Source organism: Monodon monoceros, unplaced genomic scaffold (assembly GCF_005190385.1).
Source record: "Monodon monoceros isolate NGI ecotype Baffin Bay Population unplaced genomic scaffold, NGI_Narwhal_1 Super_Scaffold_21, whole genome shotgun sequence".
NCBI classification, from domain to species: domain Eukaryota; kingdom Metazoa; phylum Chordata; class Mammalia; order Artiodactyla; family Monodontidae; genus Monodon; species Monodon monoceros.
The window spans coordinates 50,357,379-50,384,501 of NW_021703778.1; the positions used below are offsets into that span (position 1 = coordinate 50,357,379).

The following is a 27,123-nucleotide window of genomic DNA, read 5'->3' on the forward strand; positions in this document are numbered from 1 at the left end:
AGGGAAATGTTAAAATGAAGAACTTTTTTTTTTTTTGGCTGCGCTGGGTCTTCATTGCTGCGTGCAGGCTTTTCTCTGGCTGCGGCGAGCAGGGGCTACTCTTTGTTGCAGTGCGCCGGCTTCTCATCGCGGTGGCTTCTCTCGTAGTAGAGCACGGGGTCTAGGTGCGCAGGCTTCAGTAGTTGCAGCACACGGGCTCTGTAGTTTCGGCACACAGGCCCCAGAGTGAGCGGGCTTCATTAGTTGTGGCGCACGGGCTCAGTAGTTGCAGCTTGTGTGCTCTAGAACACTGGCTCAGTAGTTGTGATGCACGGGCTTAGTTGCCCCGCGGTATGGGGGATCTTCCCGGACCAGGGATTTAACCCGTATCCCCTGCATTGGCAGGCGGATTCTTAACCACTGGACCACCAGGAAGTCCCAAAATGAAGGACTTCTGTTTATCAAAGACAACTGTAAGAAAGTGAGAGATGTATGCAATGGGAGAGAGATTTGTAAGGCACAGAACCAACAAAGATTTGTATCCAGAATATATATAAAACAAACCCCTAAAACTCCTACTGATCAATCAAGAAAAAGACCCAAATAGAAGAATGGGCAAAAGATTTGAACAAACATTTCACATAAAAGGATATATAAACATATAGGATGGCCAGAAAACATGAAAAGATGCTCAGTTTCATTAGTCATCAGAGAAAAGCAAATTAAAACCAACCAGCTAAAAAATAGAAACAAACAAAACCAACCAGCTACCTCTTCACGCTGACCAAAATGGCTAGAATGAAAGAGATGGAGAATACCAAGTGTCAGCAAGGATGTAAGAATACCAAGTGTCTCATAAACTGATGATGAGATTCTTAGTTCCACAACTTTGGAAAACTCTTTGACAGTGCTTACTAAAGCTGAAGAAATGCAACACCAGCAATTCCACTCCTAGGTTTGTATCAAACAGAAATGTGTGTGTACGTTCACCAAAAACATTGTCAAGAATGTTCACAGCCACAGTATTTGTATTAGTTCCCAAGATGGAAACAACCCAAGCACCTACCAACAGCAGAACAGGTAAATTATGGTCTATTAGAACAATGGGATACTATACGACTCCATGTATATGAAGTTCAAAGATGAGTAAGAGAAAACTACAGTGTTGGGAGTCAGTTTAAAAACAGACAACGAGGATGAGCAGAAAAGGTGACTGTAAAGCTGTAGCCTCTGACCTCAGCTTGGCCACCAGCATTGCTCTGTGCGCCCAAGCCAAGCAACTGCCTTTCTGTGATTCATTTTCACAGCTGAACAAATGGGGTGGACCACACCAATGCTTGTCACTGTGATGACTTCTAGATGGATAGCTGGCATTCACGTCACGCTTTACAAATGACAAAGTGCTCTGACGTCTGTCATCCTGAGGCTCATGAAAGCCCTGGGAGGCAGGGCTTTCTCTATTTTTTCCCACTTTTTGTTTTTTCTTTTTTTGAAGTAGATGAGTTTATTACTCATAGGTCCTGCAATAATTAGAGCAAGTCTTAAGGGCTCACTCAGGGAGGCCAAGGCAAGATGCAGGCAGAGAGGGGCAATACTTGGACTCATGCCTTTATTAGCGACCATAGATGAAATTCTTTGGGTTTCTCCAGTTGAGTGTGTACTGTTAAATTAGAACCAAAATGTGCAGTATTTTCTTTCTTTTTAAAAAATTTTTTATTGGAGTATAGTTGATTTACAATGTTGTGTTAGTGTCAGGTGTACAGTAAAGTGAATCAGTTATACATATACATATAGCTACTCTTTTTTAGATTCTTTTCCCATATAGGTCATTACAGAGTACTGAGTAGCATTCCCTGTGCTATACAGGTCCTTATTAGTTACATATTTTATATATAGTAGTGTGTATATATCAATCCCAATCTCCCAATTTATCCACCCCCTTTCCCCCCCAGTAACCGTAAGTTTATTTTCTACACCTGTGACTGTATTTCTGTTTTGTAAATAAGTTCACTTGTACCATTTTTTTTTAAGATTCTACACATAAGCTATATCATATGATATTTGTCTTTCTCTGTCTGACTTCATTCAGTATGACAATCTCTAGGCCCATCCATGTTGCTGCAAATGGCATTATTTTGTTCATTTTTGTTGTTGTTGTTGTGTTGGGTCTTCGTTGCTGCACGCGGGCTTTCTCTAGTTGCATCGAGTGGGGGCTACTCTTTGTCGCAGTGCGCGGGCTTCTCATTGTGGTGGCTTCTCTTTGTTTCGGAGCACGGGCTCTAGGCGTGTGGGCTTCAGTAGTTGTGGCACACAGGCTTACTTGCTCCACAGCATGTGGGATCTTCCCGGAGCAGGGATCGAGCCCGTGTCCCCTGCCTTGACAGGCAGATTCTTAACCACTGCGCCACCAGAGAAGTCCCTATTTTGTTCTTTTTATGGCTGAGTAATATTCCATTGTGTGTGTGTGTATACATATATCTTCTTTATCCATTCCTCTGACAATGGACATTTAGGTTGCTTCCATGCCTTGGCTATTGTAAACAGTGCTGCAGTGAACATTGGGGTGCATGTATTTTTTCGAATTATGGTTTTCTCCGGATATATGACCAGGAGTGGGATTGCTGGATCATATGGCAGTTCTATATTTAGTTGTTTAAGGAATCTCCAGACTGTTCTCCATAATGGTTATACTAATTTACATTCCCACCAACAGCGTAGGAGGGTTCCCTTTTCTCCACACTCTCTTCAGCATTTATTGCTTGTAGATTTTTTAATGATGGCCATTCTGACCGGTGTGAGGTGATAACTCATTGTAGTTTTGATTTGCATTTCTCAAATAATAATAGTGATGTTGAGCATATTTTCATGTGCTTTTTGGCCATTTGTGTGTCTTCTTTGGAGAAATGTCTATTTAGATCTTCTGCCCTTTTGATTGGGTTGTTTGTTTTTTTTGATATTGAGCTGCATGAGCTGTTTGTATATTTCCCACTTTTCCAACGAGGAGGCAGATGTTTGTGGACACCAAGGGCCCTGAGCTGGGTCAGAAACACAGGACTGGGAGTTTACTTATCAAGGTTCATATTCTGGTTCTTGACCCATGTGGTGCCTACACAGGTGCATTCACTTTATAAAAACTGATCAAGCTCTAAACTTAGGGATTTATGTACTTTTCTGTATGCATGTTATAATTCAATAAAACTATTAAATAAGTAAATAAATGCTTAGACAGTGATGTAAGGTTATCTGGACTCAACTTATCACAAGGTAAAAGCAGGGAAATCAGAGCTTCACAAGGAAATATAAGGATAAAACATACGTGCAGGAAGTCATACCTCAAACAGGAGAGAGACTCTGCATGGTGAGCAGTCTCTGTAAGTTGGGACACGGACACACACACACACACACATACACACACACACCCCACACACCCCTCTCATAAGGAGAGTTTCTGATAGCCTGGAAGCAGCCCTCCTTCTGCCTGATGTGAACATCCTGTAAATAGCTGGTCCAGGAATAACTCAGAGGTGAACAATAGTAGAAAAGAAGCAGTGCAGGATCTATACTAAGATACTGTAAATAAAAAAAGGAGAAAAAACAGGAGGGAGAAAGCAGATGAAGAATACTCATCAGACAATATGATCATGGAATGGCTAAAAATAATGTGCAAGCATAGTACTATTAATGTTTTAAAAACACAGTAATTGTGTCTTTTCTTTTGCATTTGCAAAAAGCTAATACACAAGAACTAAGGGAAAAGACAGTCATGTCAAAGGAGATAAAATATGAGCTATTAGAACTTGATCAAGAAATGTAACAGAAAATAAAATCAGATGACCAATGATAACTAAAGTAAAAGCAGCATAAAGAAAAGACACACTACTGAGCACACAGGGAGGTACATGGAGTTGATGATTGAGAAAAAGTGAATACAATAAAAATAGAAATGAACAAATAATTCAAAACAATTAAGAGGAAATGACAGATATGGAAGACACATAAAGGAGAGCTGACATAAGCATAAGTAGGAAGCAGGCAGGATGGACTTTCTCTATTTTTCCACTTTTCCAGTGAGGAGGCAGATGATTGTGGAGGTCAAGGACCCCAAGCCGGGTAAGAAGCATGGGACTCTTAAAGAAGAGAACTAAAGTAATGTAACAGGAGAGGTATTTGAATATAAATTCAAGACCTATCCTGAAATGAAAGAAGATCTCAGACTCAGATTGAAAAGCAAAGCCCTGTTCCAGGGAAAAAGACAAAGAATGATGAACACAGAGGCATGTCCCAATAAAGTTACTGGATCTCAGATAAAGAAAAAAGATATTTAAGGCAGCCAGCCCACCGCTCCCTCCCCCCAAAAAAGAGACCAGGTCACGGATGATGGGAAAAGATATTAAGCTACAAGCACATTTCTCTACAGCAGCATTCACTGCCAGAAGGCAGTAATGTTTAGAAAGATACAAGGAAACAAAATGTGACCCAAGAATTTACTAGCAACTGAACTGTTGCTCAAGTATTTAGGTAACAGAAAAACATTTTTGAACATATAAAGAGTTAAATCATCTTTTGGAGAAAATACTAAAGGATGAACTTCTGTCAACAAAGAAATGGATGGAAAACTCATGATAAAAGGATTGGAAGTGAGCACTGATCAAAGCATCGAACAAAAAAAATGGAGGGTTGAAGCTGGAGAACAGAATGCAGATGATACACCCCAGGTGAGGCAGAAATAATATTGATAAGAACAGCCTGGAAAAGAAGGTGCAGTGGGGTGGGGGCAATAGGAGATTGTCCATATATCCCAATTTCGTCATCTTTTCTAGCTGGGGGAGGAGAAAACACAACAGATAAACATAACTGAGATATAAGAAATTTTAAAGGTAAAATGTTAACCACTAAGAAAAAGAATAAAATTGAGTGGTGGAGGGAATGGAAAGGAAGGGCTTGGAGGTGGAAATGCATTCATTTCATCATGTTCACGGAGTTAGGAAACAGTAGAAACTCTAAAGAGAAGTGTGCCTGAGGCACTTTTGCTTCTGGCAAATGTCAGAATAGATACCCTGAGGGAGGCTGGGCTGCTCCTCCACTATACAAATAGCAAGGTGTTGTAATAAAACACAATTCTTACTGCTGAGCTCATCAGAAGTAAAAAGAACTATTCAAGGAAGCAAATACAAAATACACACATGGCTATATTTATACCTACTTACAAACATATTCCAATCTGTGTTAAGCACATACAAGGGGTGCATTTCCCTGAGGGCCGGCACTGATCTTGAAACTAGAGTTGGCAGAATAAGTTTTGGGCTGGCGGCAAGGTCACAAGCTCTACCTGAGACACCCAGATTAGACCAGGGAATCTGGAAGACTGTTTACCAGTCCTAGAAGGATTGGTGGCATCTCCTGGCTTTCACTGAGATAAATACAAATTCTCCCTGAAGAAAAGCAATCACCACTCAGGCTCTCAGAATTTCATGCTTATCATCAATAAAATGTAAACTCACAATCAAGCATGGAAACATGAGTGACAGATGGCAGAAACAACAAGCAAAAGATTTAAATTCTCAAAGTGTTTTGATAATAGAGTTATCACACACTGAATATACAATAACTCTATAAAATGTCTTAAAAAATAGAAGATGAGATCACATAAACAAGCTATCAGCAAGATACTATTGAATATGATCAGGCAAATTTGGAAAAAAAACTAGAAAGAACTTTAAAAAATCAATTATATAATTGTTGAAGAAAATCAATGGTTTTTGGCACCACTGAAAGAGAGATTTAGTGACTAGGAAATAGATATGAAGAAATTATACAGAATGCAGCATGGAGAGAAAAGGAGGAGGGAAATAAAAAAAGTGGGTTAAGAGATATGATAGACAGAGTGAGAAATACTGATGGATGTGTCTAATCATAGTCCTGGAAAAAGAGAATAGAAAGAATGGGACAGAGGCAACATTTGAGAAGAAACTAGCTGATGTAGAAGATATACCATGTAGAATAAAGAGTTCCCTGACTTAGTGATAGGAGACAGTCTCAGTATCCCTGTCTCCTGATATTCATGCCCTGTGTAACACTTTCCCCTTGGCATGAAACAAATGGCTTGCTTTTAATCCACAGGATGCAGTAAAAGCAATAGAATCTCAGTTTAAGCAACTCCTGGGTCAAAGGGAAAGTCGTAACCAAAGTTGCAGATAAAGAAGAAAATAATAAAGGCGAAAGCATAGATATCGTGACAAATGGAGTGCTTTAAGGAATATTCAGAGTCTCAAATACTCATATCAATAAACAAGAAGAAAATAAATTAAGTGTCCATTTCAAGAAGTTTGAAAGGGAACAATATTTTCTTATAGAAAACAGAATAAATTAATAAAGATAAAAGGAGAAACTTATTATTTAGGAAACAGAAAAACCATAGAAAAATATAAGAGTTGGCTCTTTGGGGGGAAAAAAATGACTGGATAAACCATAATAATCATCTAGATCTCTCCATGGATGCTAAAAAGACATTTAATAAAATTCAATCACAATTTCTTATTAAAACTCTTAACAAAATAAAATATAAATAAATGGATATTTCCTTAACTTGATAAAATATCTATCTCATGGGGAAACATGAGAAGCATTCTTATTAAAGTCAGGAAGAAGAAAAGGGTGTCCATTATCACAACTGTTAGTGTTATTTTAGGTGAGAGAAAGCATTAGGGGCTAATATGGAGTTATATAACTAGAAAACCCAAATGACTCAACTGTTATAATCTCTAAAAGAATTCAGTAAGATGGCTAAGTATAAAACTAAGATACTGTAATCAAAGCTCTTTATGAATACAAAATACAACCAATTTCAAAGATGGAATAAAAGGCCCATTAAATAGGAAAAAAACATTCCATAGGAATAAATATATTAAGAAACTTGTAAGATCTACATTAAAATAAAAACAAAAAACTTTAAAATTCCCCTGAGTCAGGGAGGGAAGTCATCTTGAATGGATGTAAAGGAACACTATGTAGAAAGACTTAAAGTATAAAATTATATATTTTTCCCTAAGTTAATCTATAAACTAATGTAACGGAATTTAAAATACCAATGCAATTTAGAATTAAACAACCAGATTCTAACGACCATATGGAAAAATAAACAAGAAATAGTAGCCAGTACAATTGTGAAAAAGCATATGTTTAGTGTATTAAAATATTTTATAAAGCCACAGTATGTAAATATTAAGAGGTACATGATTACACTAGTGGAACAGACTGGAAAATCCAGAAATATTAAAAAAATATAAAAATATATTAAAAAATGAGACATACAGAAATGTATATTATAAAGATGGCATTTCAAATTTATGGGGAGAATTAAATTATTCAATAAATGGTATGGAGCCACCTGAGTAGCCATCTGGAAGGAAAGTGAGGTTGGACCCCTACCTCACACCCTACCCTAAAATAAATGACTGCTGGATTAAGGATTTAAACATAAAAATTAAACCATAAAAGTACTAGAAGAAGCCATAAGAATTAAATTTATTTACAGTTTAGGAGCTGGAAAGACCTTTCTAAACATGGCACAAAACCAGAAGCCTTAAGAAGAGACATATATTTCACTTTACACACACACACACACACACATGCACACTTCTGCCTGACATAAAATATGATAAACAAAATAAAAAACAAATAAACTGGAAAAAAAGAACATTTGCAACTCATATTTCAGCTAAAGAGCCAATTTCCTTAGTAATTAAAACTTCTAACAAATTACTAAAAAAAATCAATAATACAATATAAAAAAGATTTAAGAAGACAGTTCACAGAAAAGATAACACAACTTTAATTTTTTATATATTTTTAATATATGAAGAAATGCTCAAACTTATTACAAGAGAAATGCCATTCAACTTGCAACAGGCTCATTTCTTGACTGTTCATATTGGCACAGCTCAGATAGACTGGGAGAAGGTGTGGGAATCGGGCACCTCCAAGTGGTGTTTGTGGGATGGTAAACAGATAAGCTTTTGCGGGAGGTCAATCTGGCAACATCTATCAACAATGGGGCATGAACCTGATTTCACATAAAGTTAAAAGACAGGCAGACTAATCTGTGGGATCAGAAATTAAGATAGTAATAATCGCTGGGGGTTAGTGAACAGAAGGGGGCTTTGGGGGGGGCTGCTGGAATTGTTGAAACGCTGTACTTCTTCATGCTGGTTATTCTGGTGTGTTCAGTTTGTGGGCAATGAATGTGACTGTACATTTATGATTTGAGCACTTTTCCGTGTATTTCACATTGTGTTACAGGTGAACAAAATTACAAAAAAATATATATGTGCAAAAATGACCTTTAACCCACTTCTAGGTATTTACCTTATACATTAATGGCTTTCAATTGGGGGCAATTTTGCACACACACCCTCCACCCCACCCCAGAGGAATTTGGCAACATCTGAAGACTTTTTTCGGTTGTCCCAAATAGGGGGATGCTCCTGACTTACAGCCAGTAGAGACTAAACATCCTACTGGGCACAAAATAACCCCACAACAAAGAATGATCCAGCCCCAGATGTCAATAGCGCTGGGATCAGGATACTCGGATGCAGATGAACTCAAAAGTAATAACAAAAGGAAAACCAGTATGTTACAGTGGAGAAGACTGCAAGACACCACCTTAACCAGGTGACTGAGAGTAACAGCACCAGTAATAAGACCACGGCATCTCTGTGGTCTCCTTGATAATGCATAACCCCAATCCAAGCACCGAGAAAACATCAGACAAACCCAAACTGGTACTCTTCAAGTGTCAAGGTCATGAGAGACCCAGAAAGACTGGGGAACTGCCACAGATTGGAGGAGACAAAGGAGACCTGACAACTAAATGCAAAATGGGACCCTGGTACAGAAAAAGGAGAATAGTGAGGAAACTGGTGAAATCTGAAATGTATGTTAGTTAATATCATACCACAGTAATTTCCTGACTTTGATAATGTAAGATGTGAACAGAGAAGGAAGCTGGGTAAAAAGTGTATACTTTCTGTACTATTTTTGTAACTCTTCTTTAAGTCTAAAATTACCTCACAATAAAAAGTTTTAAAAATAACACGATCTGTGGTAAAAAAAATAAAAAATCAAACATGGGGCAACTCAATTTTCATTTGTATTAAACAACTCTAAAATGTACTGTTAAGAAAAAAAAGGCAAGATGCACTGATGTCAGTATGGTAGCATGCTAATATTAGCATGAAAAAGGAAACATATAAATGGTTAATTTTGGATTTTATACCTTGGGCATATATTGATTATTCAGAAAATAATTCTGAAAAGTCACACAGATAACCAACCAACCATCTGTGGTGGAGATGGTCTTTGTTGTAATTATTTAGTGCTCACAGTGCATATTTACAAAGAATTGATTAGACAAATTAAAAATGGCAAATGTGGCTTTTCCAGGGTGAATTCTTTCTTTTCACCCTCAATGCCACTGCCTTGTTTTATCCTCTTCCTCTCTCAGCTGGACAGCTGCAATAATTCCTCAAAGGTCTTCTTGACTATAATCTTTTTCATGCTCAACAAACTTGCAAAATCTTCTGAAAACACAGATCTTAACTTAAACCATACGTCACTCCCTTCAGGACTAAAACCCCTACGACACAGCTCCACCTTTGTTTCGCTCCTGCCCTTCACTTTTCCCTGTCTGCACCTGACCACCCATAGTCCACAGACACTCGGTGACCTCGCTGGCCCTGCTCCAGGCCCACCTCCCTGCAGGCTGTTCACGCCTACTGGAGACAGAGCATGGAGAGCGAGCATGACCTGCTGCCTGCCCTCAAGAGAACTCAGGCCAGGGAAGGGACCAGGGCTAAATTATCTTAACAGAGAGCCAGGAAATCACCTGCCATATTCTTCCCCACCCTTGTGAAGTCTTTCCTCCTTTTCTCCATTCCCACCAGGAAGAACCCTGATGGGTTCTAAGAGTGCTCCAACCTAACTGGTCCTGTGGCTGACAGTCCCATGTGTCTCACCTCCCACACCCCCACCCCTCGATCCTGAACTCCCAGGGGGCAGCAGCTGTGTCTTATCGCCTCCTCATCTCATTAGCACACATCTGGCAGCACATGGTACAGACCCAAAGAAGACATGCTGAGTGAATCAACCAATGAATGAATGAACAAATAAATTCATATGTCAAGCAGTGCAAGGCTTCAGCAGAGACAGAGAAAAGCTGACACATTCTAAGCATTTACCCAGCCCAGGCATCAGGCTAAAAGCTTTACCAGAATTCCTCACTACTACTCACACAACTTCATGAGACAGAAACACTATCACTACTCACGTTTTGCAGACGAGGAAATAGAATTAAGTGGCCTGCCCAAGCCGCAGGGCTGGAACCTGTCCTGACCCCAGAACACACTCTTACCCATTGGTTATACTGCCTATGGGTCCCCAATTTCCTCTCCCCACTCCCCACCCCCCAACCTTCGATCTTGCATCCTGTCAGCCGGCCCTCAGAGCTCATCCCTGTTCCTTATTTGCGGTGGAATGGACTGCTCTGTGCCCTCTGCCTAAGGTGTTTTATCAGCAAGCATTGTTGGGTAGCTTAATCTTTGACTTAAATGAAATGGAAAGCCGTGGGTCCAGTCCAAAGAGCAAGGAAAAGAAAATGGCTCCCTGGTTCTAGCATCTGTTACCTCACTAGCCACATTTAAGGTTTGTTGAAAGTCGTGCGGAGAACATTTTGCCACAGAAGTCCTCAAGGTGCTGCATGACAAATAAGGCTGGGCTGAGCTTCCTTCCTTGGAGTACCATGGAAATGCGGGGAAGGTCTGAATTTCCCAGGACAAAGACATGACTGCTCACGCCTTCAAGGCTTTGTCGTTTTCTTCACCTGGTGGTCTCCCTCCTAAGTACTCTCAAGGTTATTTTGACACTCTTCATGCACTGTTTGGAGAGCAGCTCTGATTCAAGACAATACTGAAGGGAACGGTTATGTAAAAGTCCTCAGAAATCTGTTGCTGATAACATAAGCCAAAAGGGAGATAAAATGCTAAGAGCTGGATGAAAAATTATTCATCCAAAATTTCCACACATAACTACTGTGGTTTGAAGCCTTACCCCAGGCCAGCGTGCCAGCCCCACTTCTGGAAGGCCGGTCACTCCTTCCATGTTCCTGAAGGTTGCAGAGTCTGTCACTTGGCTGGGGACACTTGGGGTGGGTGCTGCTGGGTGAGGGTAGGGCTGGGGCACTGGGCACTCAGCTGGCAAGGAGGGTGGGCAAGAAGTGAAGGATAACACACAACTTGCAAAGTCTGGAGAGCTCTGTGAGGAGGCAGTCCACTGCAAAGGTTCAAACACTTCCGGAAAATTGGGGCCATCTACTGCCGAAGTTCAGCAGTTCTGAGAGAGGTGGCAGATGCTGGGCAGGAAGACGAGACTGAGGCAGGCAAGGCGGCTTTCGACCTGGTGTCCAGCCAGGCCCTGTCTCTCTGAGAGGAGCAGGGCAAGGCTCCTGTTCCACCAGCCACCCCACCCCACCGCTCCCGGCCAGGTACACTGGCATTAAAGGGGTAGGTTTCATTTAGATCAGAAGTTCCCAAACCAGGCTGAGCCTGAGAATCTCCGGGGAAGCTGAATAAAAAGAAATCGCTGAAGCCCGTCCCCCAGAGATTCTAACACAGAAGGTCCGGAGTGAGGCACACACACTGCTGCCATGCTCCGGAGGAGATTCTAATGACCCACCAGGTTTAGAAATGACCAACATTAGAGAAAAGAATACTGTTGGTTCCAAGGTGGAATTCCAACACCCTGAGCTTCCTGGACACCACAGGGATCTCCAACCATCAGGATGACCATGAGAGTCTCCCTGGGACTTGGGAAAGGACAGAAAGAGGCTTTCCAGCCTTGGGACTGGAAGCACACCAAGAGAGAGATACTGGACCCTGGAGAGCAATTCCTGGAGGTTACAGGCTCCCAGAGTGGCAGGAGGAGTGGTGAGGACAGACAGGGACAGATGCAGAAAAGGACCAGGCAATGAGACTGTCAGCTAAACAGCATCTCCTCTACCGCTGACTCCAGGAAATGAGTTGATGGAAAAAATGATATAGCTAACGTTTACTGAGCACCTACTGTGTGCTAAGTGCTCTAGTTCATTTGTTACTTAACTCTCATAACAACTCTATGCTCTGTAAGTAGAATTATTTTTCCCATTTTGCAGATTAGAAAACGGAGGCATAGAGAGACTACGTAACATGCTCAAGAGATGGAGGCAGGACATGACCCTGGGCAGCATGACTGGAGAACCCATCTTTTTAACCACTGTGTGATATGGACAGCACCTCCATGGTGTGCTGAAGGCCAGGAGAATTAAATGGAAAAGAGCAAAGGAGCGAACATTAGGTAGAAAAGAATGCATAAGACCCTCTAATGCTGATTACCATTCTAGACACTGTTGCCTTCCTGCAACAACTGGCTTATAGCTTCTCTGCTCAATATTTTTTTTAAAAAACAGCATAATATGCACATCTCAGTCCACTGTGCACGCCATGACACATTGGCACATCCCTGCTCAAGTCAACCAATGAGGCTGTTATGCATCACTTCCCAGCACCTTCCTTTCCCTGTGGGGCAGTCAGGCATGGGCTTTGGAGCAGTGATGGTGGCATGTTTTGCTGAGATGCAGGAAGGATCGAGGGACGAGTGGTCATTACATAGCACCTTTCAACTAAGAATCTCCAGGAACCAGGTGAGGAGGGGGGACAGATAAATTTCTCTTTCATATTGAAAAGGGTTGAGGGCTTTGTGATGCCATGATCCTTGGCAGAACGTTGCCCTAACTCCCCACTTCTTGCTTCTGTCTCCAGTAGCAATGGCACACTCTTCCTCTCAGCTGATAATAACTACTTCCGGCCTTCTCACCCTCTGTTTCACCTGGCAGAATATCTGAGCTTAAATAGCTTTAAGTCTTGTTAAATAATGACTTTGCTTTGCAAGTGACTTTGCTGACGTAGACAGGAGGAACTTGTAATCATAAAAAAAGATGGATTGGGCTAATTGCATAAAGTTCATTTCCCCTTTCTAATAAATATTTACCATCCAATGTTTATAACTTTTAATGTTTGGACTTTCTTGAAATGCTTTATTGAATTAAAACCATCACATTACCATTGGCTAAAAGAGGAGACAGCTATATTTGCCAATAACTTCTGCAACAAATGCCAGCTATTGATGCCAATTTTTTTTCCTTTGGTAGTTCATATTTCCACACACAGCTTTGTGCCTTACAATACCCGCATTCTGCAGACAGACATGAAAGATGCAATGATGATGGTGTGGGGATCTCCAGAGCCCTAGAAATGAAAATGGACTGTATCTTAATTTTTCTTCATTCTCTGGTATGCAAATGTTTGAGAGAGCAGAAATATTTGAAGCTAGGCTGCTCCCAAAGCAACTGTAATGTTTTTCCAAAGTAATTTACCCTATACCCTTGGATAAGGAAGTGGCTCTTAATTTTGTCTGGTCTTAAAATGGTTACGAATTGTGAATGCCAAAAGAAGAACACACACAGAAGCCCAATCAGAAGGAAGTTCAGTATTGGAAATTCCACCTAAAGAAGAAGAATAGTCACAGAAAGGCAGCCCTTCCCTTGGGGAGCAAATGTTGACTGGCCACTGCCTAGCAACCAGCACCTGGCCTTGTACTTTGAAGTATATGGTGGAGCCTGTGAACACTTCTCAGAATAATACTGGTCAGTGAATAATTATAAAATACATAAGTTTAGCAAAAAAAAATTAAGTTCAAATATAATGCAAAATACAAATTTTTAATATAGTAACACATGTGTTTCCTTGTCAACACATTATATAAGATCTGGCCCTAGGTCTAATAACGACTGTAATTTTGAACTAGTCATGAGTGTAAATGATAAGTTCAAATAGCTGCTCAGCTTTCATGCAGTATGAAAAGGATCTGTGACTCCTAATCACGTGACAGTCACAGGTACTGCTGAGACTGCTGTGGCTTGTTGCCCACACTCATAATGGAAGGAAATACTCATTTTGGTTACAGGTTGGAGAAAAATAAGGATGTGATCTTTTCCCTATCCCTATTCACAAATCCTCTGAAATCTATCTGCAGACCCTAGCTCAGAACCCCTGCTTTTACACAATAACAAAGATGCGTCCATGAGAAACGTGATCCCCTGAGACCGTATCCTCTACCTTCCGCCAAGGATAAGATTTTGTTCCTCGTAAGAGGCGGCAGCAAAATGAAAACTGCCCACCAGTAGTCATGGTGGTTAGTATTTTTCTCAAAATACAATCTATCCAGTTTCTTTTCTTCTTATTTTTATGGTCTGTATTCCAGAAAAAGAAAAAGAAAACGTTCAACTCCTGAAGCAACAATGTGTTTTGTGGTTTCATTCCCTTGGCAGTGTCCACACTGTGTTACACCCCATTATTATTTTCTTTTCTGTAATAGGCTTATAGTTCTAGAAATGTTTTAAGACAGAAGATTCACACACATGCACGCACACACAACCCACTTGCCTCATTAATGTTTCTGTGCTTTTCCAAGCTACCCCCGAAGGCCCGGTGCAGGAATGCAAGCTGAGGGGGTTGCCAGGGAAGTCCTCCTCATGGACACAGCCTTGGGGGAGCCAGGGCTTGGGAACACAGACAGCAGCGTTCCCAACTGGCATGCATGTGTGTGGTTTTTAAGAAATTCCTCCAGATTTTTGGAGTTGTAATGTCTTCACGATATTCATTCCCCTAAAACGCCTGGCTATGAGTGTTGTCCTTCTTTTTCATGGCATCTAGTTGGTAGTAATTTTTTTTTCCTATTAAAAAGGTATAGAATTCTAAGGTGGCAGGCTTTTTTTCTTTCAGTGCTTTAAAGATGCTGCTCCATGGTCTTTCTTCACTTGCATTGCTTCTAATGAGAAATATGTTGTCGTTCCTACCTTGGCTTATCTCTACATAACTGGTCTTTTTTCCTCTGGCTCTTTTAAGATTTTCTCTTCTTCACCACTTTTAAGCAATTTGATTATGATGAGCTTTGGTCTGGATTTCTTCATGTTTCTTGGGGTTCACTGAGCATCTTGGATCTGTGGGCTTGTGATTTTCATCAAATTTGAAAAAACTGTCAGCCATTACTTCTTTAAATATTATTTTAGTCCTCTCTCACCTCCTTCAGGGCATCAATCACATGTCTTAGGCCACCTGAAGTCCCACAGTTCTCTTTGTTTTCAGTCTTTTTTCTCGTTGTATTTCACTTTGGAGAGCTTCAATTGCTTTATCTTCAGCAGTCATCTCTTCTGCAATCTCTCATTTGCCAGAAATCTCAAGCAGGGTATCTTTCATCTTAAATATTGTAGTTTTCATTTCTAGAAATACCAGTAGGATCTTTTCCATATCTTCCATATCTCTACTTAACATGTTCAATCTTTCTTTTTGCTACCTTCCTGAACCTGGAATATGGTTATAATTATTGTTTTAATGCCGTTGTCTACTAATTCTATCACCTGTGTCATTTCTAGGTCAGTTTTGATTGATTTCTCTCCTCATTACGGTTGTATTTTCCTGCTCCTTTGAAGGCCTGGTAAGTTTTTATTTGATGCTAGACATTGTGAATTTTATTTTACTGAGTGCTGTTTTTGTATTTCTATAAATGTTTCTGAGCTTTGTTCTAGGACTTGTCTAAATTACTTGGAAACAGTTAGATCCTTTCAGATTTTGCTTTTAAGATTTATTGGGTGGGACCAGATCAGCATTTAATGTGGGGCTAGTTTTGCCACTCTACTGATACAACACCTTTCTGTGTACACTACCTGATGCCCATGTGAGCCTCAGAGATTGTTCCCTCTAAGATTTTCAGATGGTTCTTTTCCTGGCCTTGGGTAGTTTTCTCACACACGTGTTTCTCAGTACTAAGCTGAAGATTCGTGCAGATCCTGTGCAGATTTCTCAGGTTCTCTCTTTGTAAAGCTCTTTTGTCTGTGGTACTCTACTCTGTGAACACTAGCTGCCTCAGCCCCCCAGTACTCCTGGCTCTGTTTCTTCAACTCAAGAAGTCTGCTGCTTCTTCACAGCCCTCCCTCTCTATGCCATAGCCTGGAGACGGCCCAGGCAGTAAGCCAGAACAATCAGAGGGTTCACCTCATTTGTTTCACATCTCCCAAGGATCACGGTCCTTCCTTGCTTGATGGCCACTGTCTTGAAAATTGCTGTTCCATATATTTCATCTGATTTCTTAGTTGCTTCAGGTGGGAAGATAAATCTGGTCCCTGATACTCCATCTTGGCTGAAGGCAGATGTCAGGATAAGAAATTTAAAGGCAATATTGGGACCATGATCATTTCACTACATGATATCCATTTCAATCCTCAAGGGCATTAAAGAATAATGATGGTTATAGAGATCAATTGGATTACACGACATTTCGGTTGGCGCTGAAGGTCTCTGGAGTTTTGTATAATGTTTAATTTTTCATGGCCCTGAGGAGTTCAATATAGAAAAATGCTGATCCTGGAGATGTACAAAGATAGATTAGTTCTGTGCCCCCATAGTGGGGAGCCAGTGTTATCCAGAAAGGTAACAGCAACACATTCATCAGCTCATATGATTGGGTGCTTACTTTGTGATAGGCCCAGTTCTCAGCACCTTACGTGTATTAATTCACCAGGAGTCTCCAATTTTAACAATGAGGGTATTAATTAATGCACAGAGAGGGACACGGCCACTAGGAAGCAGGCTGCAGTCTCTCACTATCAGACTCGTACTGTCTTGGGAGGAAGCCACAGGAAAGGTTTGTATGAACGCTTGCAAGATATTTGACAGAGTCTTACATGTATGTTGGTGAACCAGATAGAGAAATGTGGACTCGGGCTCAGAGAGCCAATTCATTTTACGGGGAGGCCTGTAAGGGTTTCTCCCTCGCCTGTGAACGTGTCCAGTATCATCAGTGGTTGGGTGAAGTCACATAAGAACTTAAATTTACTGTTAGGGTCATGAATGGATTTCAGAGCAACACATACTTGAATATCTACCATGTGCCAGGCACTGGCTGAGGCAGTTGGAAAATACTGTTGAGGAAAAGTAAGATTATTACCCTTGAAGGATTTAAAATCTAGAAGAGTGAGATTATCAAAACAATAGTCATATAAACAAGCAAATTATATAGAAGGTTAAAAGATGATAAGTTTATGAAAGCAGGGTTTTCCCTTAGGGGATCAGGAGATCTGGGTGCCACAAAGGTGGCAGGGGAGAGTTATCTGATGGAAATTTTAAATAGGGTGGTAGGCTTCCTTGAGGAGGTTACACTTGAACAAACAAACAGACAAACAAAAGACTCAAAAAAGATGAGGGGCTCAGTCACGTGGACAACTGAGAGAGGACCGTCCAAGTAGAGGAAACAGCCAGCAGGAAGCAGAGTGCATCCCCACCAGGAGCGTGCCCTGTGGGTTTGAGGAAGAGGAGGAAGGCAAGTAGAACTGGAACAGAATAGATGAAAGGGAGTGAATAAGGGGATGAGGACAGGAGGAAGAAAGGAACAGTACAACATATGTGTGCCTCCTGTTATGCTGAACATCAACTGAAACACAGACCTATAAGCGCACAAATGAGCAAAACACCAATCAAGCGAGCTTTACAATCCCACAGGGTGGTGCCTGGGTGAGATTCCAACGATGTGCCCCAGGCCTAGGGCAGCATCCCCAAGTCCTGGGTGCCAGCAGGCAACTGCCTCTCTCATCCACCAGTGTCTCGTTGATATTAGTATGACATTTTCCCCAGCATGAGAAGTTACCGCTTTCTAACTGGTATATTTGTGCTGAAGGAAGCACCACCAGCCTTGCAAGCAGGATGATCACCACCAGCTAAGGCTGATGCTGAGTCAGCTGAGCACCTCCACACCTCTAAGGAGTCACTCCTGCTGAGACAGGCTGGGACCTGGGACCTGGGACCCTCTGCTGCAGTGCTTGTACCTGGACAAATGTCTCCTCAAGCAACAAAATACAAAGAAACTATAAGGGAGTAAAAATAACTGCGTGCGGACTTCCCAGGTGGTCCAGTGGCTAAGACTCCATGCTCCCAATGCGGCGGGGGGGGGGGGGGGGGGGGGGGGCAGGTTCAATCCCTGGTCAGGGAACTAGATCCCGCATGCCGCAACTAAGAGTTCGCATGCCGCAACTAAAAGATCCCGCATGCAGCAACTAAGACCTGTCGCAGCCAAATTAATTAATTAATTAAAAACAAACAAACCATGTGCATGCGCAGTTGGGGCAAATTTGGTACAGCAAGATACAAAAAGACCAAAGCAAATCAACTGCCACTTCTGAAGAGCCAGGAGCAAAAACAGGGTGTCGGGAGCAGAAGCAGGATACTGCACATGCCCCCTGCATACAACACCACCAAAGGGGTGGTCAAATCACCTAGGCCACCCCTCCAGCCCAACCCCTGGATCCATCCCTACCCTCACCCCATATAATGAAACCTCAGGGAGCGAGCAAGCAAAGGAACCTGTTACTTGTTCTCACTACCCCCATGCTGTAGCAGGGGCCCCAATAAAGCCTCGCCTGAATTTCTTGTCTGGCCTCTGATCAGTTTCTATTGATTAAGGAGGCCAAGAACCCTGGTGGGTAACACTGCTAGGATTTGGGGAGGAAAATGTCAACTTTGTTTTGGTACTAGTGGAATTCTCAAGGAAAAGGCAAGCAGGAAGGCATATTTCGTGGTTCTTGGTGAGCTGTAGGAATAAATGTTCAGCTGCATTTTAACTTACAAAAGATCTCACTTTATATAGTTGTATTTTGAGCTTCTAGGGAGAAAGGAGCAACACAGCTGAGCTAAACATGCCTTGCTGACCTCTCACTGTCCTCTTCAAACAAAAAGTTGCTAATGAAGGAAAATAAAATACCAGGTTACCTTTCTCTCCTTTGGAATCTGTCTTTGAATGAATGGAGGCTGCCTTTTCTCCTGCAGGAATAGTCACACCTGGGCTTGGTCTTCAGCCCATCCCTTTCTGGCTGAGTGACCTTGGTCCATTACCAAGCCTCTCTCAGCCTCTGTTTTCTCAGCTGCTAAGTGGAGTTCAAAGCCCCTGCCCTCAAGGGTTGCAGTCAGGGTTTCACGTGACAGTGCATGGAAAGAGTCTAGCCTAGAAGATCATGAGCCACCAGTAGTGGTACCTCCCTCCTCCTATCTCTCCTCACCCAACTGATGTGCAACAGCCTGGCTCCTAGAAGGCAATGGCTGCGGCTCTTTGGGAGAAGGCAGCCTCTGTCCAGCTCCCACCCCAGTTAATCCTGTTGGCCAGGGAAGACTCCACAGTGGGCAGAGTGGCCACTGTGTGTCCGCTGACTCAGCTGGGCGCTTCCCTCTTCTCCATTCTGGGTGCCCGGGGCACTTCTACCCTTCTCGAATGCTCGGCATCCTCTACTGGGGTACCATGCACATGGATCTCCTGGTGTCACCACACCATCAAACGACCCTCTGAAACCTGCCCTCTCTGATAGTTCTGTGCCATCATGCACTTTAAGTGACTGAAGGCTGGGACAGACAAACAGGATGCCTCTTGGCCAGCCTATGGTACATGAATGAGTGCCTCAATGGTCAAGCCTCAATGGTCAAGGCTGATGGTGAGCACCAGACATCGTAGCAGACCACTGGGGATGATCGGATCCGGGGGCTGGTCCCATCTCCCCAGGGAGGTGTCCTTCAACCCAGCCGTGGCTGGGTGTGAAGTGGGAGACAGCTTCCTGTTACCAGGGCCTGGAAGAGATCCTTGCTGGCACCTCCACAGGGGAACGGAAGAGGAAGACTCAGGACAACCCTGTGAATAAATGCCCTTTGAGGAAACAGCTAGCAGGAGGTGCTAGGTTGGTTGTGAGGCACGGCCCTTTTCCATACTCCAAACAATGGCAGGCAGTGCTCCACCTGCAGATTCCACCCAGATTTCCTGAACCAATTCACGCATAGCCAGGAAACGCTCAAGAGGCAGCATCCCGCCTCCTGGAGTCCAGGCTGACCTGCTGTGCTGGCCGGGATCCCGGGGTCTCATTTTGAAGGCACAGTCCCGGTCTATCCATCTGTCTTAGAGTTGCTCCCGTCCTGAGTTCTTGCTCTGGGCACCCATCCAGCCCTGCAGGCTGCCTCCCTGGGACTAGATGCTGCCCTGAGCTCCGGGCTGACTGCCACTGGGTGGCTCCTGAGTCCCACACATCCCCGGCTGGTTCTCCTGCTCCTGTCCTCCTGCCCCATGATGGTGCCGGCTCCGCATCCATCCCTGAGCCAGCTGCCAACTGCTGGCTGAGCCACAGGCTGCTCTGGCCCTCCCCTGGGGCCCCAGCATGGAGACAGCCTGCCCCAGGGCCTGGGCACATCCCCCCCGCCCACAGAAGTGGCCCAGCTGTCTGCAGTACGGTGAGAAAGTGCACGCTCTGGGGGTGAACAGACTTGAGTCAAATCCTCTACTTATCTACTGGCCAAGCCATTCTGAATGATCAGTTGACCCCTGAGACTTGATGTTATCATCTGTACCCTGGGAGTAGTAAGTACCCTGTAACCTGGCAGTAACCTCAGGAGTCTGTGGTAAGGGTTAATTGATATCAGGCACATTGGAAGCTTTAGGGCAAAGCATGTGGGCATTGTTCAGTAAATGGTAACATTTTAATGGGGTTATTAATACTATTATCATATAATCAATTTATTTGTTAAATGTTCTCAATATGACACTCTCCAACGTCCAGTAGTTTTTAGCTCTCTTCTATATCTGTGCCGGGTTTGATATCACCTCCAAGAATAGGCTAATTTACTTTTTCCTAGTGTCTTAATGTTTTCATGTTAAGACAGGCTACTAAGAAAGAAACACCTTTGGATTAAAAAACAAAACAAAATAAAACATTAGGCTATTGGTGTCAGCAGTAACTCTGAACCATCCCCCTGCCTATGTGTGCACGTGTGTGTATGTGTTCATGCACATGTATGTGTGTGGCTCACTCTGGGTGCCCCGTGAAGTTGTTCATGAGGTATATTCGTGTGCATGTATGTGCATGCACGTATGCACATATGTTTATGTGTGTGGAGTATAAATGCCTGTATCCTCCCACAGAAGCCAGGTGCTCCTTCCTGAGCCAGCCTTCCCCTCCTGAGGCTGCTTACCTCCATGTTTCTGCAGAAGGTGGCGTTGGTGCCAAAGAGGATCTGGCACTGCTCGTTGGCGCTGTAGTGCATGCCTGGCAGCTTGTGGGGCAGGCGCACTGCGTGCTGGCTCCTGGGGTCTGTGACCAGCAAACAAGTGCTAACTTTTGACCTGAAACAGCCGAGAGGCAAGTTGGTTTGCAAATGTACCACCCAGGTTTTTGTCCTGCTTTTTCAGTCACTGAGAAGCAGGAACCTCCAAATTATTTATGGGGAGATGACCAGGCACCAGACACATGGGCTGCACTTTTTGCTCTTTTTCCACATAGCTGAATGCAGATCTTTACTCTGGAGGCCATGAGAACTGGGCAACTAGGAAAGGGCCTGGGCTTATCACCCACATGGCTAATGTATTTTTGTCAGGGAGTCTGAGTGCTTTCTTGGATGAAAATGCTTTTGAAATAGAGTCCTATGATATTTTCTTAGAATGTGGCTTTAGCAAAAGTCACTATGAATAAAGAAACAATTGGAGTAGGGTTGTTTTCTTTTAAATAAATAAATAAAATAGGCAAGCTTATTTCCAATTCTGTAGATTTTCTTGGGGGGCCATGGCTGCTGGCTGGTCCAGATGCCCCACCTGGCCATGAAAGTTGGCTGGTGGCACACCGTGCAAAGGACTTGGGGATTTCAACCAGGATGGAAATGTTCAGAGATGTTGAGAACAGCTCTGAAAAATTAAACTGGGGGTTGTGTGGCTGCGGCTCCATTAGGAGTTAAATACTTGAATGCTTTTATTTTTTAATTCCTAAAACAAGGCAGATGGTAGTAAAAAGAAAACCCAGTCTCTTGCCAAGATTCTTGAAGAAAAGAGTTGCACGCACGCAATACACACAGGCTGATACTGGTTCACCTCTCCTGGGCTCAAACTCATGGGACACTTCAACAAAGTCAGTGGGACCAGTACTGTATATGTGAGCAGATGAAAATACCTTTGTTTCACTGACCCTTCTGGGTAAAACGAAATAATGTCAAGTGGCTTCCAACATTGCATTATGATTTGGTGATACAAGTACTCAGCAGGAAATAGACTACATTAAAACTAACGAGGCCATTTTTAAAAATTATTATTTTAATTTATTTATTGGCACACCAGGTCTTAGTTGCAGCACGTGTGGCATGTTTAGTTGCAGCATGCAGGATCTTTAGTTGCAGCATGCATGTGGCATCTAATTCCCCAACCCTGGATTGAACCTGGGCCCCCTGCATTGGGAACGTGCAGTCTTACCCACTGGACCATGAGGGAAGTCCTAATGAGCCCATTTTTAAGCCCTGTGTACCACTTAGTTTCCCAACCACAGGAAACCTCATGAAAGAAGACCCAGGATGAAGCCAGAGTGATGCCTTTGGTCCTCCTCCCTGAGTTCACTGGGCACTCCACTGTGTTATTGGACTATAAAGCTCTGTGTGTAGGAGAGACTCACTGACCCCTTCAGTCACCATGGGGTGTAGAGATGATGCAATTAAGTGGTGAAACAATCAGGGTCTGCCTGTCAAACCTGTAAGTTCAGCCCTGAGGCCCTGACACTAAGGGATCCACATTGTATATGAGCACAGACTCTGTCTGACAAAGTTCTGACATCAGATGGCCAATTCTTCCACGGAAGTCTGAGAATGGAGTGATGCAGACACATTCTGGAAAGAAAGTGGCTATGAGATAAACTCATCCCAGTCCCACAAGTGAGGAAGGTGAGCAAGCCCTCCTCCCAGCAGATGGACTCCTGTCCAGGGAAGCAACCTGAGTGTTGTGGAAATGCCCTGTTCTACAGTAGCCAAAGTGTGTCACTAGGGTGGTGCCCACCCACAGTCAAAATAATGCAGAGAAGTGAAATGAAATCTTGTCAAGATACAGTCACTGCATTGACATTTCCATCGATAAGTTTTATGATCACCAGCTGGGTGCCCAGTGTCATACCAGATGCACACTTGGGAGGAAGCTTGACCAGCTGAGAATTCTAAGAGATTCACTTCTGCTCACACTGACTGAGACTCCAACTATCATGTCTTTAGAAAGTATTGTAGTACTTTCTATTGCATTGATTGTACAGAACAATTCAAGGACTTACTTGAGGAAGTTTTCAAGGTCATCTCGACTGCAGGAGGACCAGGAGAGGTCGCTGGGGTTCCGGCCTTTCACCCACTCTCCCGACATGATGTGGGACCTGCCAGCGCAGGAGGAGTGGTCGTCATCGTGGTTCATTCCCAAGCTGCCCGAGGGAAAGGAGGGGAAAGGACACTCATTACAGGCTTCTCATCTCCTCATCCAGGTTCTAACACACTATGCTAACCTAAATCATGTCTTAAACACAAAAGGTGGCACAGGTGATACCTGGTTCTCTGCCACTCTCACAGAGCAGACCAGGAGTCACAAGCTTATAGAGAAATAGAGAGGGTGATGACTTGCTTACCCAGTGAATGGAGACTGACTGACCATGTAACAGACAGCATTCACAAAACAAATGAATAATAAACGAATAAACCAATTACATTAACTGCAATATTATAGTTCTGATGATTGGACTTGCTTTTCCACATTAGCATATCCTAGCATTAATGATCTAGTGTTTCACTGCCTGCAGAGAAGTCACTATGCTAACATGTAGTGGGAACCAACCAAGACTTTGACTTATGAAAACTCATGAACAATTATGGCTTTTCTTTCATATCACTATAGCTGGATCCACCAAAATCATACCTGTCACCTTCCCACCCAGTTGTACCTGGAAGACACCAGGATGCTGGCTTAGACGAGGGAGGCTGACATGCAATGTGAGCTGAACAATGATCTCAGTTCACATACACGCTGTCAGTGGGGTAAAGCCGAGACACAGAACACACGTGATCAGGTGGCCCACAGTCTGCTGACCCATGACTTCCAGGGGAGAGACTCACTGTGCATAAGGATTGCTCACTCTTTGTCAACAGCCCCGTGGAAAACACACACACTTCCATTCATTCAAACATATTTATGAGAGGTTTCTCGAGTGCTGGGAATGGACTAGAGGGAGAAGAAACAATGGTGTGGAATAAGCCATCCCTGACCTCAAGTCAGCGTGGGAGAGGAGACAGACACAAACAGAGGTAATTATGAAAAGAGGTTCTAAATGCTTCTCTGCAGCCATATTTTCCCCATTTTCCTCATACGTCTCTGACCATCTTTCATCAATTCCTCTGTGTTCTTGCTCTGCACACCCCCAGGCCACTCCATGCTCCTATACAGAGAGGCTCCCTTGGCCACCCCCACGTGGAGCTGGATTAGCTGATGCCACCCCCGTCCCCGGAACAACACGGCCTGGCATCTGAGCTACTGCTCCAGGCAGGCAGGGCCCCCTCTGGTCACCCACACGTGTCTGTTCCCATAGTTGAGGGTACGCTTACCAAGGGTCAACAGTATTTATACTCAAACCTATTTATGTCAGTAGTTCTGTTACTTCAATCAATACATGTGGCTACATGTTGTGTTAACCAACGAAATATGAGAATAAAAGTTAAGTTGTTTTCATGAAGACTAATTTAGCTACTAGCTACAATAGGCTGCCAAATTGGGTGTGGGCAGACAACTGTAAAAGATGAGGGAAAAAAATCACAAAAATCTGCCCCTAGACTGCTTCACATGGGTCTTTCAAATTCTGCTGAATCTAAAAAAGAAAAAAAGAAAAAAGAAAAAGAAAGAAACTGGACTTAAAGTCATCACATTATAGTTGTGGTTTCTGTGAAGGTTATGGAAGCCCAATCGGCTTCCTTCAAAGAAAAGGCTTTCACTCCCACCACAAAACCGGTGAAAAAAATGAACGTTTTCATGGCTTAAGTTAAAACAAAATGACAAAATGTTTAAGAACATAAGTATAATTTCTTTACATTTCCCCATTTGAACCAATTTTTTGGTTAATGGGTCAACTGACCAACAACTATCCTGCTATCTTGTCAGAAAGGAAAGCTTCTGCAGTGCCGCCTACATGTTGGCTCCACCTTCCCCTCAGTCCAGGCCTCTCCTTCCAAAACCTCTCCCTGAAAAATGCCCGCTCCTGGGATTTCCCACAGGCTCTTCCACCCCACCAGGTGCCCTCAGGGCAGCTTTCCATCCCAGCCTATCCACGAGTGACTGGCACAGAGCAAGCACTCTGTAAATATTTATCAAATGGATTAACTATTTAATGCAGCAGTAAACATCAAAAAATCGGAGGATCCTCATGCATGGTATCTAGGGCGGCAGCAGCTTGCTCAACAGAAAAATGAAAACCATCTCTGGGTAGATGCAGTCTTGCTCTCCTGCTTAGATGTCAAGAATCCATCCAATTAGGGTTAAGTAGAGAACCAAGAAATTATCAGATACATCTGACCAATAAGAATAATTTTTCAATGTCATTACTCAGGTTTTTATTTTTTTTCCTGCTTGATATCTGTATCTTTAACTGTACCTGTATCTATAGCTACATCTATACCTATATCTATACCTCTATCTCTGTTTCAGGAAACATAGGAACTGACTGGTTTTTCAACTGCATGTAGCAAAGGATATTAAAAGTCAGCTTAAATTTGATTTAGGGTTTGACTTGGTATCTATAAATAAAAGTGGTGATAGTGTTTTCAAATGGGTAGATCTGAAAATGTTGATGGCTTTCAGGGAACTCTGCTGTACGTGTAGAGGTTACAGAAATACAATGTCTCATGAGAAAAGTGGCTCCAACCTCCATCTCTAAGGACATAGTGTAAGCACAGCACGTGGAGCAGGTCAAACTGCATCATTGCAGACCCTGGAGAATCCAATCCCAGGGAGAATCAACACACTATCCTAAACCCTCTCCCACCATCCTGAGCAGCCACCAGATGTTCCCTGTTGTTTGGGAAACCACATCAGAGGAGATCCAAGCCCTGGCAGAATGGCCTCGCCACACATGGAGGAATGTTTCACTTGTGACATGCTTCCAACTTTTCTCCGGTGATCAAGCTGCTTGTAAAATCAAAGAGGTTCTTTCGCCCACATTCCAGACTCTGCTGGCCAGAGAACCTGGTCTCTCCGGAGACAAAACTATGTTTACAAAAGTGCTGAGAAACGCTGACTGCACCCTCGACACCCCTATGCCTGCAGGGTGTTGTGTTAACGGTTCATTCTGCCAGCCCCCAGAGAAGGACTTCCCTAAGGAATGTTCCAGTCAGCAGGATCAGCCAGGAGTGCAACTCTTGGGTTTTCTGGAGCTTGTCTCTAATACAGATTGTGCTTGATCTGGTTTAAAATGTTCAAATGCTAACCAAGTGCCTCATAAATTTACAGTTTGCTGAACTCGCATTGGGGTGGGAGTCTTGATATTTGAGGTCTACATAAACTACGGTTTAGGCTATTTTTAGTTTAAATTAAAGATCACTTGACTGAAAAAATTCATGTTATTTTAGGTTTATGTCTGTGGTAACATTATATTTAACAAAAACATGTAGCATTAAGCACACACAGTAAGTGACTGAGATTAAGGACACAGACGGGCCTCATGTCACATGTGGTCCAGATTTATCAGACACAATAATAACTTAATGGCCTTGAGTAGATTTTATCTTAAAACAAAAGAACACATTGCTCTGAAATTGCTTCAGGAAATCCAATATATACCATGTGGGGATTCTGAAAGGCAATGCTCCCCCTGTACTAGGTTCACTCCAAACCCTGGAAGGCATGGGGGATACTAGGTGTTCTGGGCCTGGTACCTGTGCCATTTTGGACGCTTCAGTTTTACCTGGCTCAGAGCCTGTCTGTCTGTCTTTTGGACACTTTGGTGTTTTGATGTCAGGTTTGCGAGCCAGGTCTGCCTCCCCTCAAAGTACTCTTGGCTGTGTTTGTAAAACGAGTGCTTGGGGTGGAATGAAAAACCCAGGAAATGGCTCCCATGAGGGGACCCTCTCCAGTGGAGGGGTCACGGCTGGCTGGAGTCCTGCTTCAGTCGCCCTGGGGGCATACTGCCTGCTAGTCCCTTTT

The 27,123-nt window shown here is 43.1% G+C and overlaps 1 protein-coding gene across 1 annotated transcript in view; it reads right to left on the reverse strand.

The window, feature by feature from the left end:
- Positions 1-27,123, reverse strand: part of ADAMTS17 (ADAM metallopeptidase with thrombospondin type 1 motif 17) — a 348,762-nt gene that overhangs the window by 134,177 nt on the left and 187,462 nt on the right. Inside the window, exons 9-10 of the mRNA XM_029239604.1 lie at positions 23,225-23,365; positions 21,123-21,273 (exon numbers count right to left, since the gene is read on the reverse strand). Of these exons, the coding sequence (XP_029095437.1) occupies positions 21,123-21,273; positions 23,225-23,365 (292 nt within the window). The remainder of the gene's footprint in view (positions 1-21,122; positions 21,274-23,224; positions 23,366-27,123) is intronic.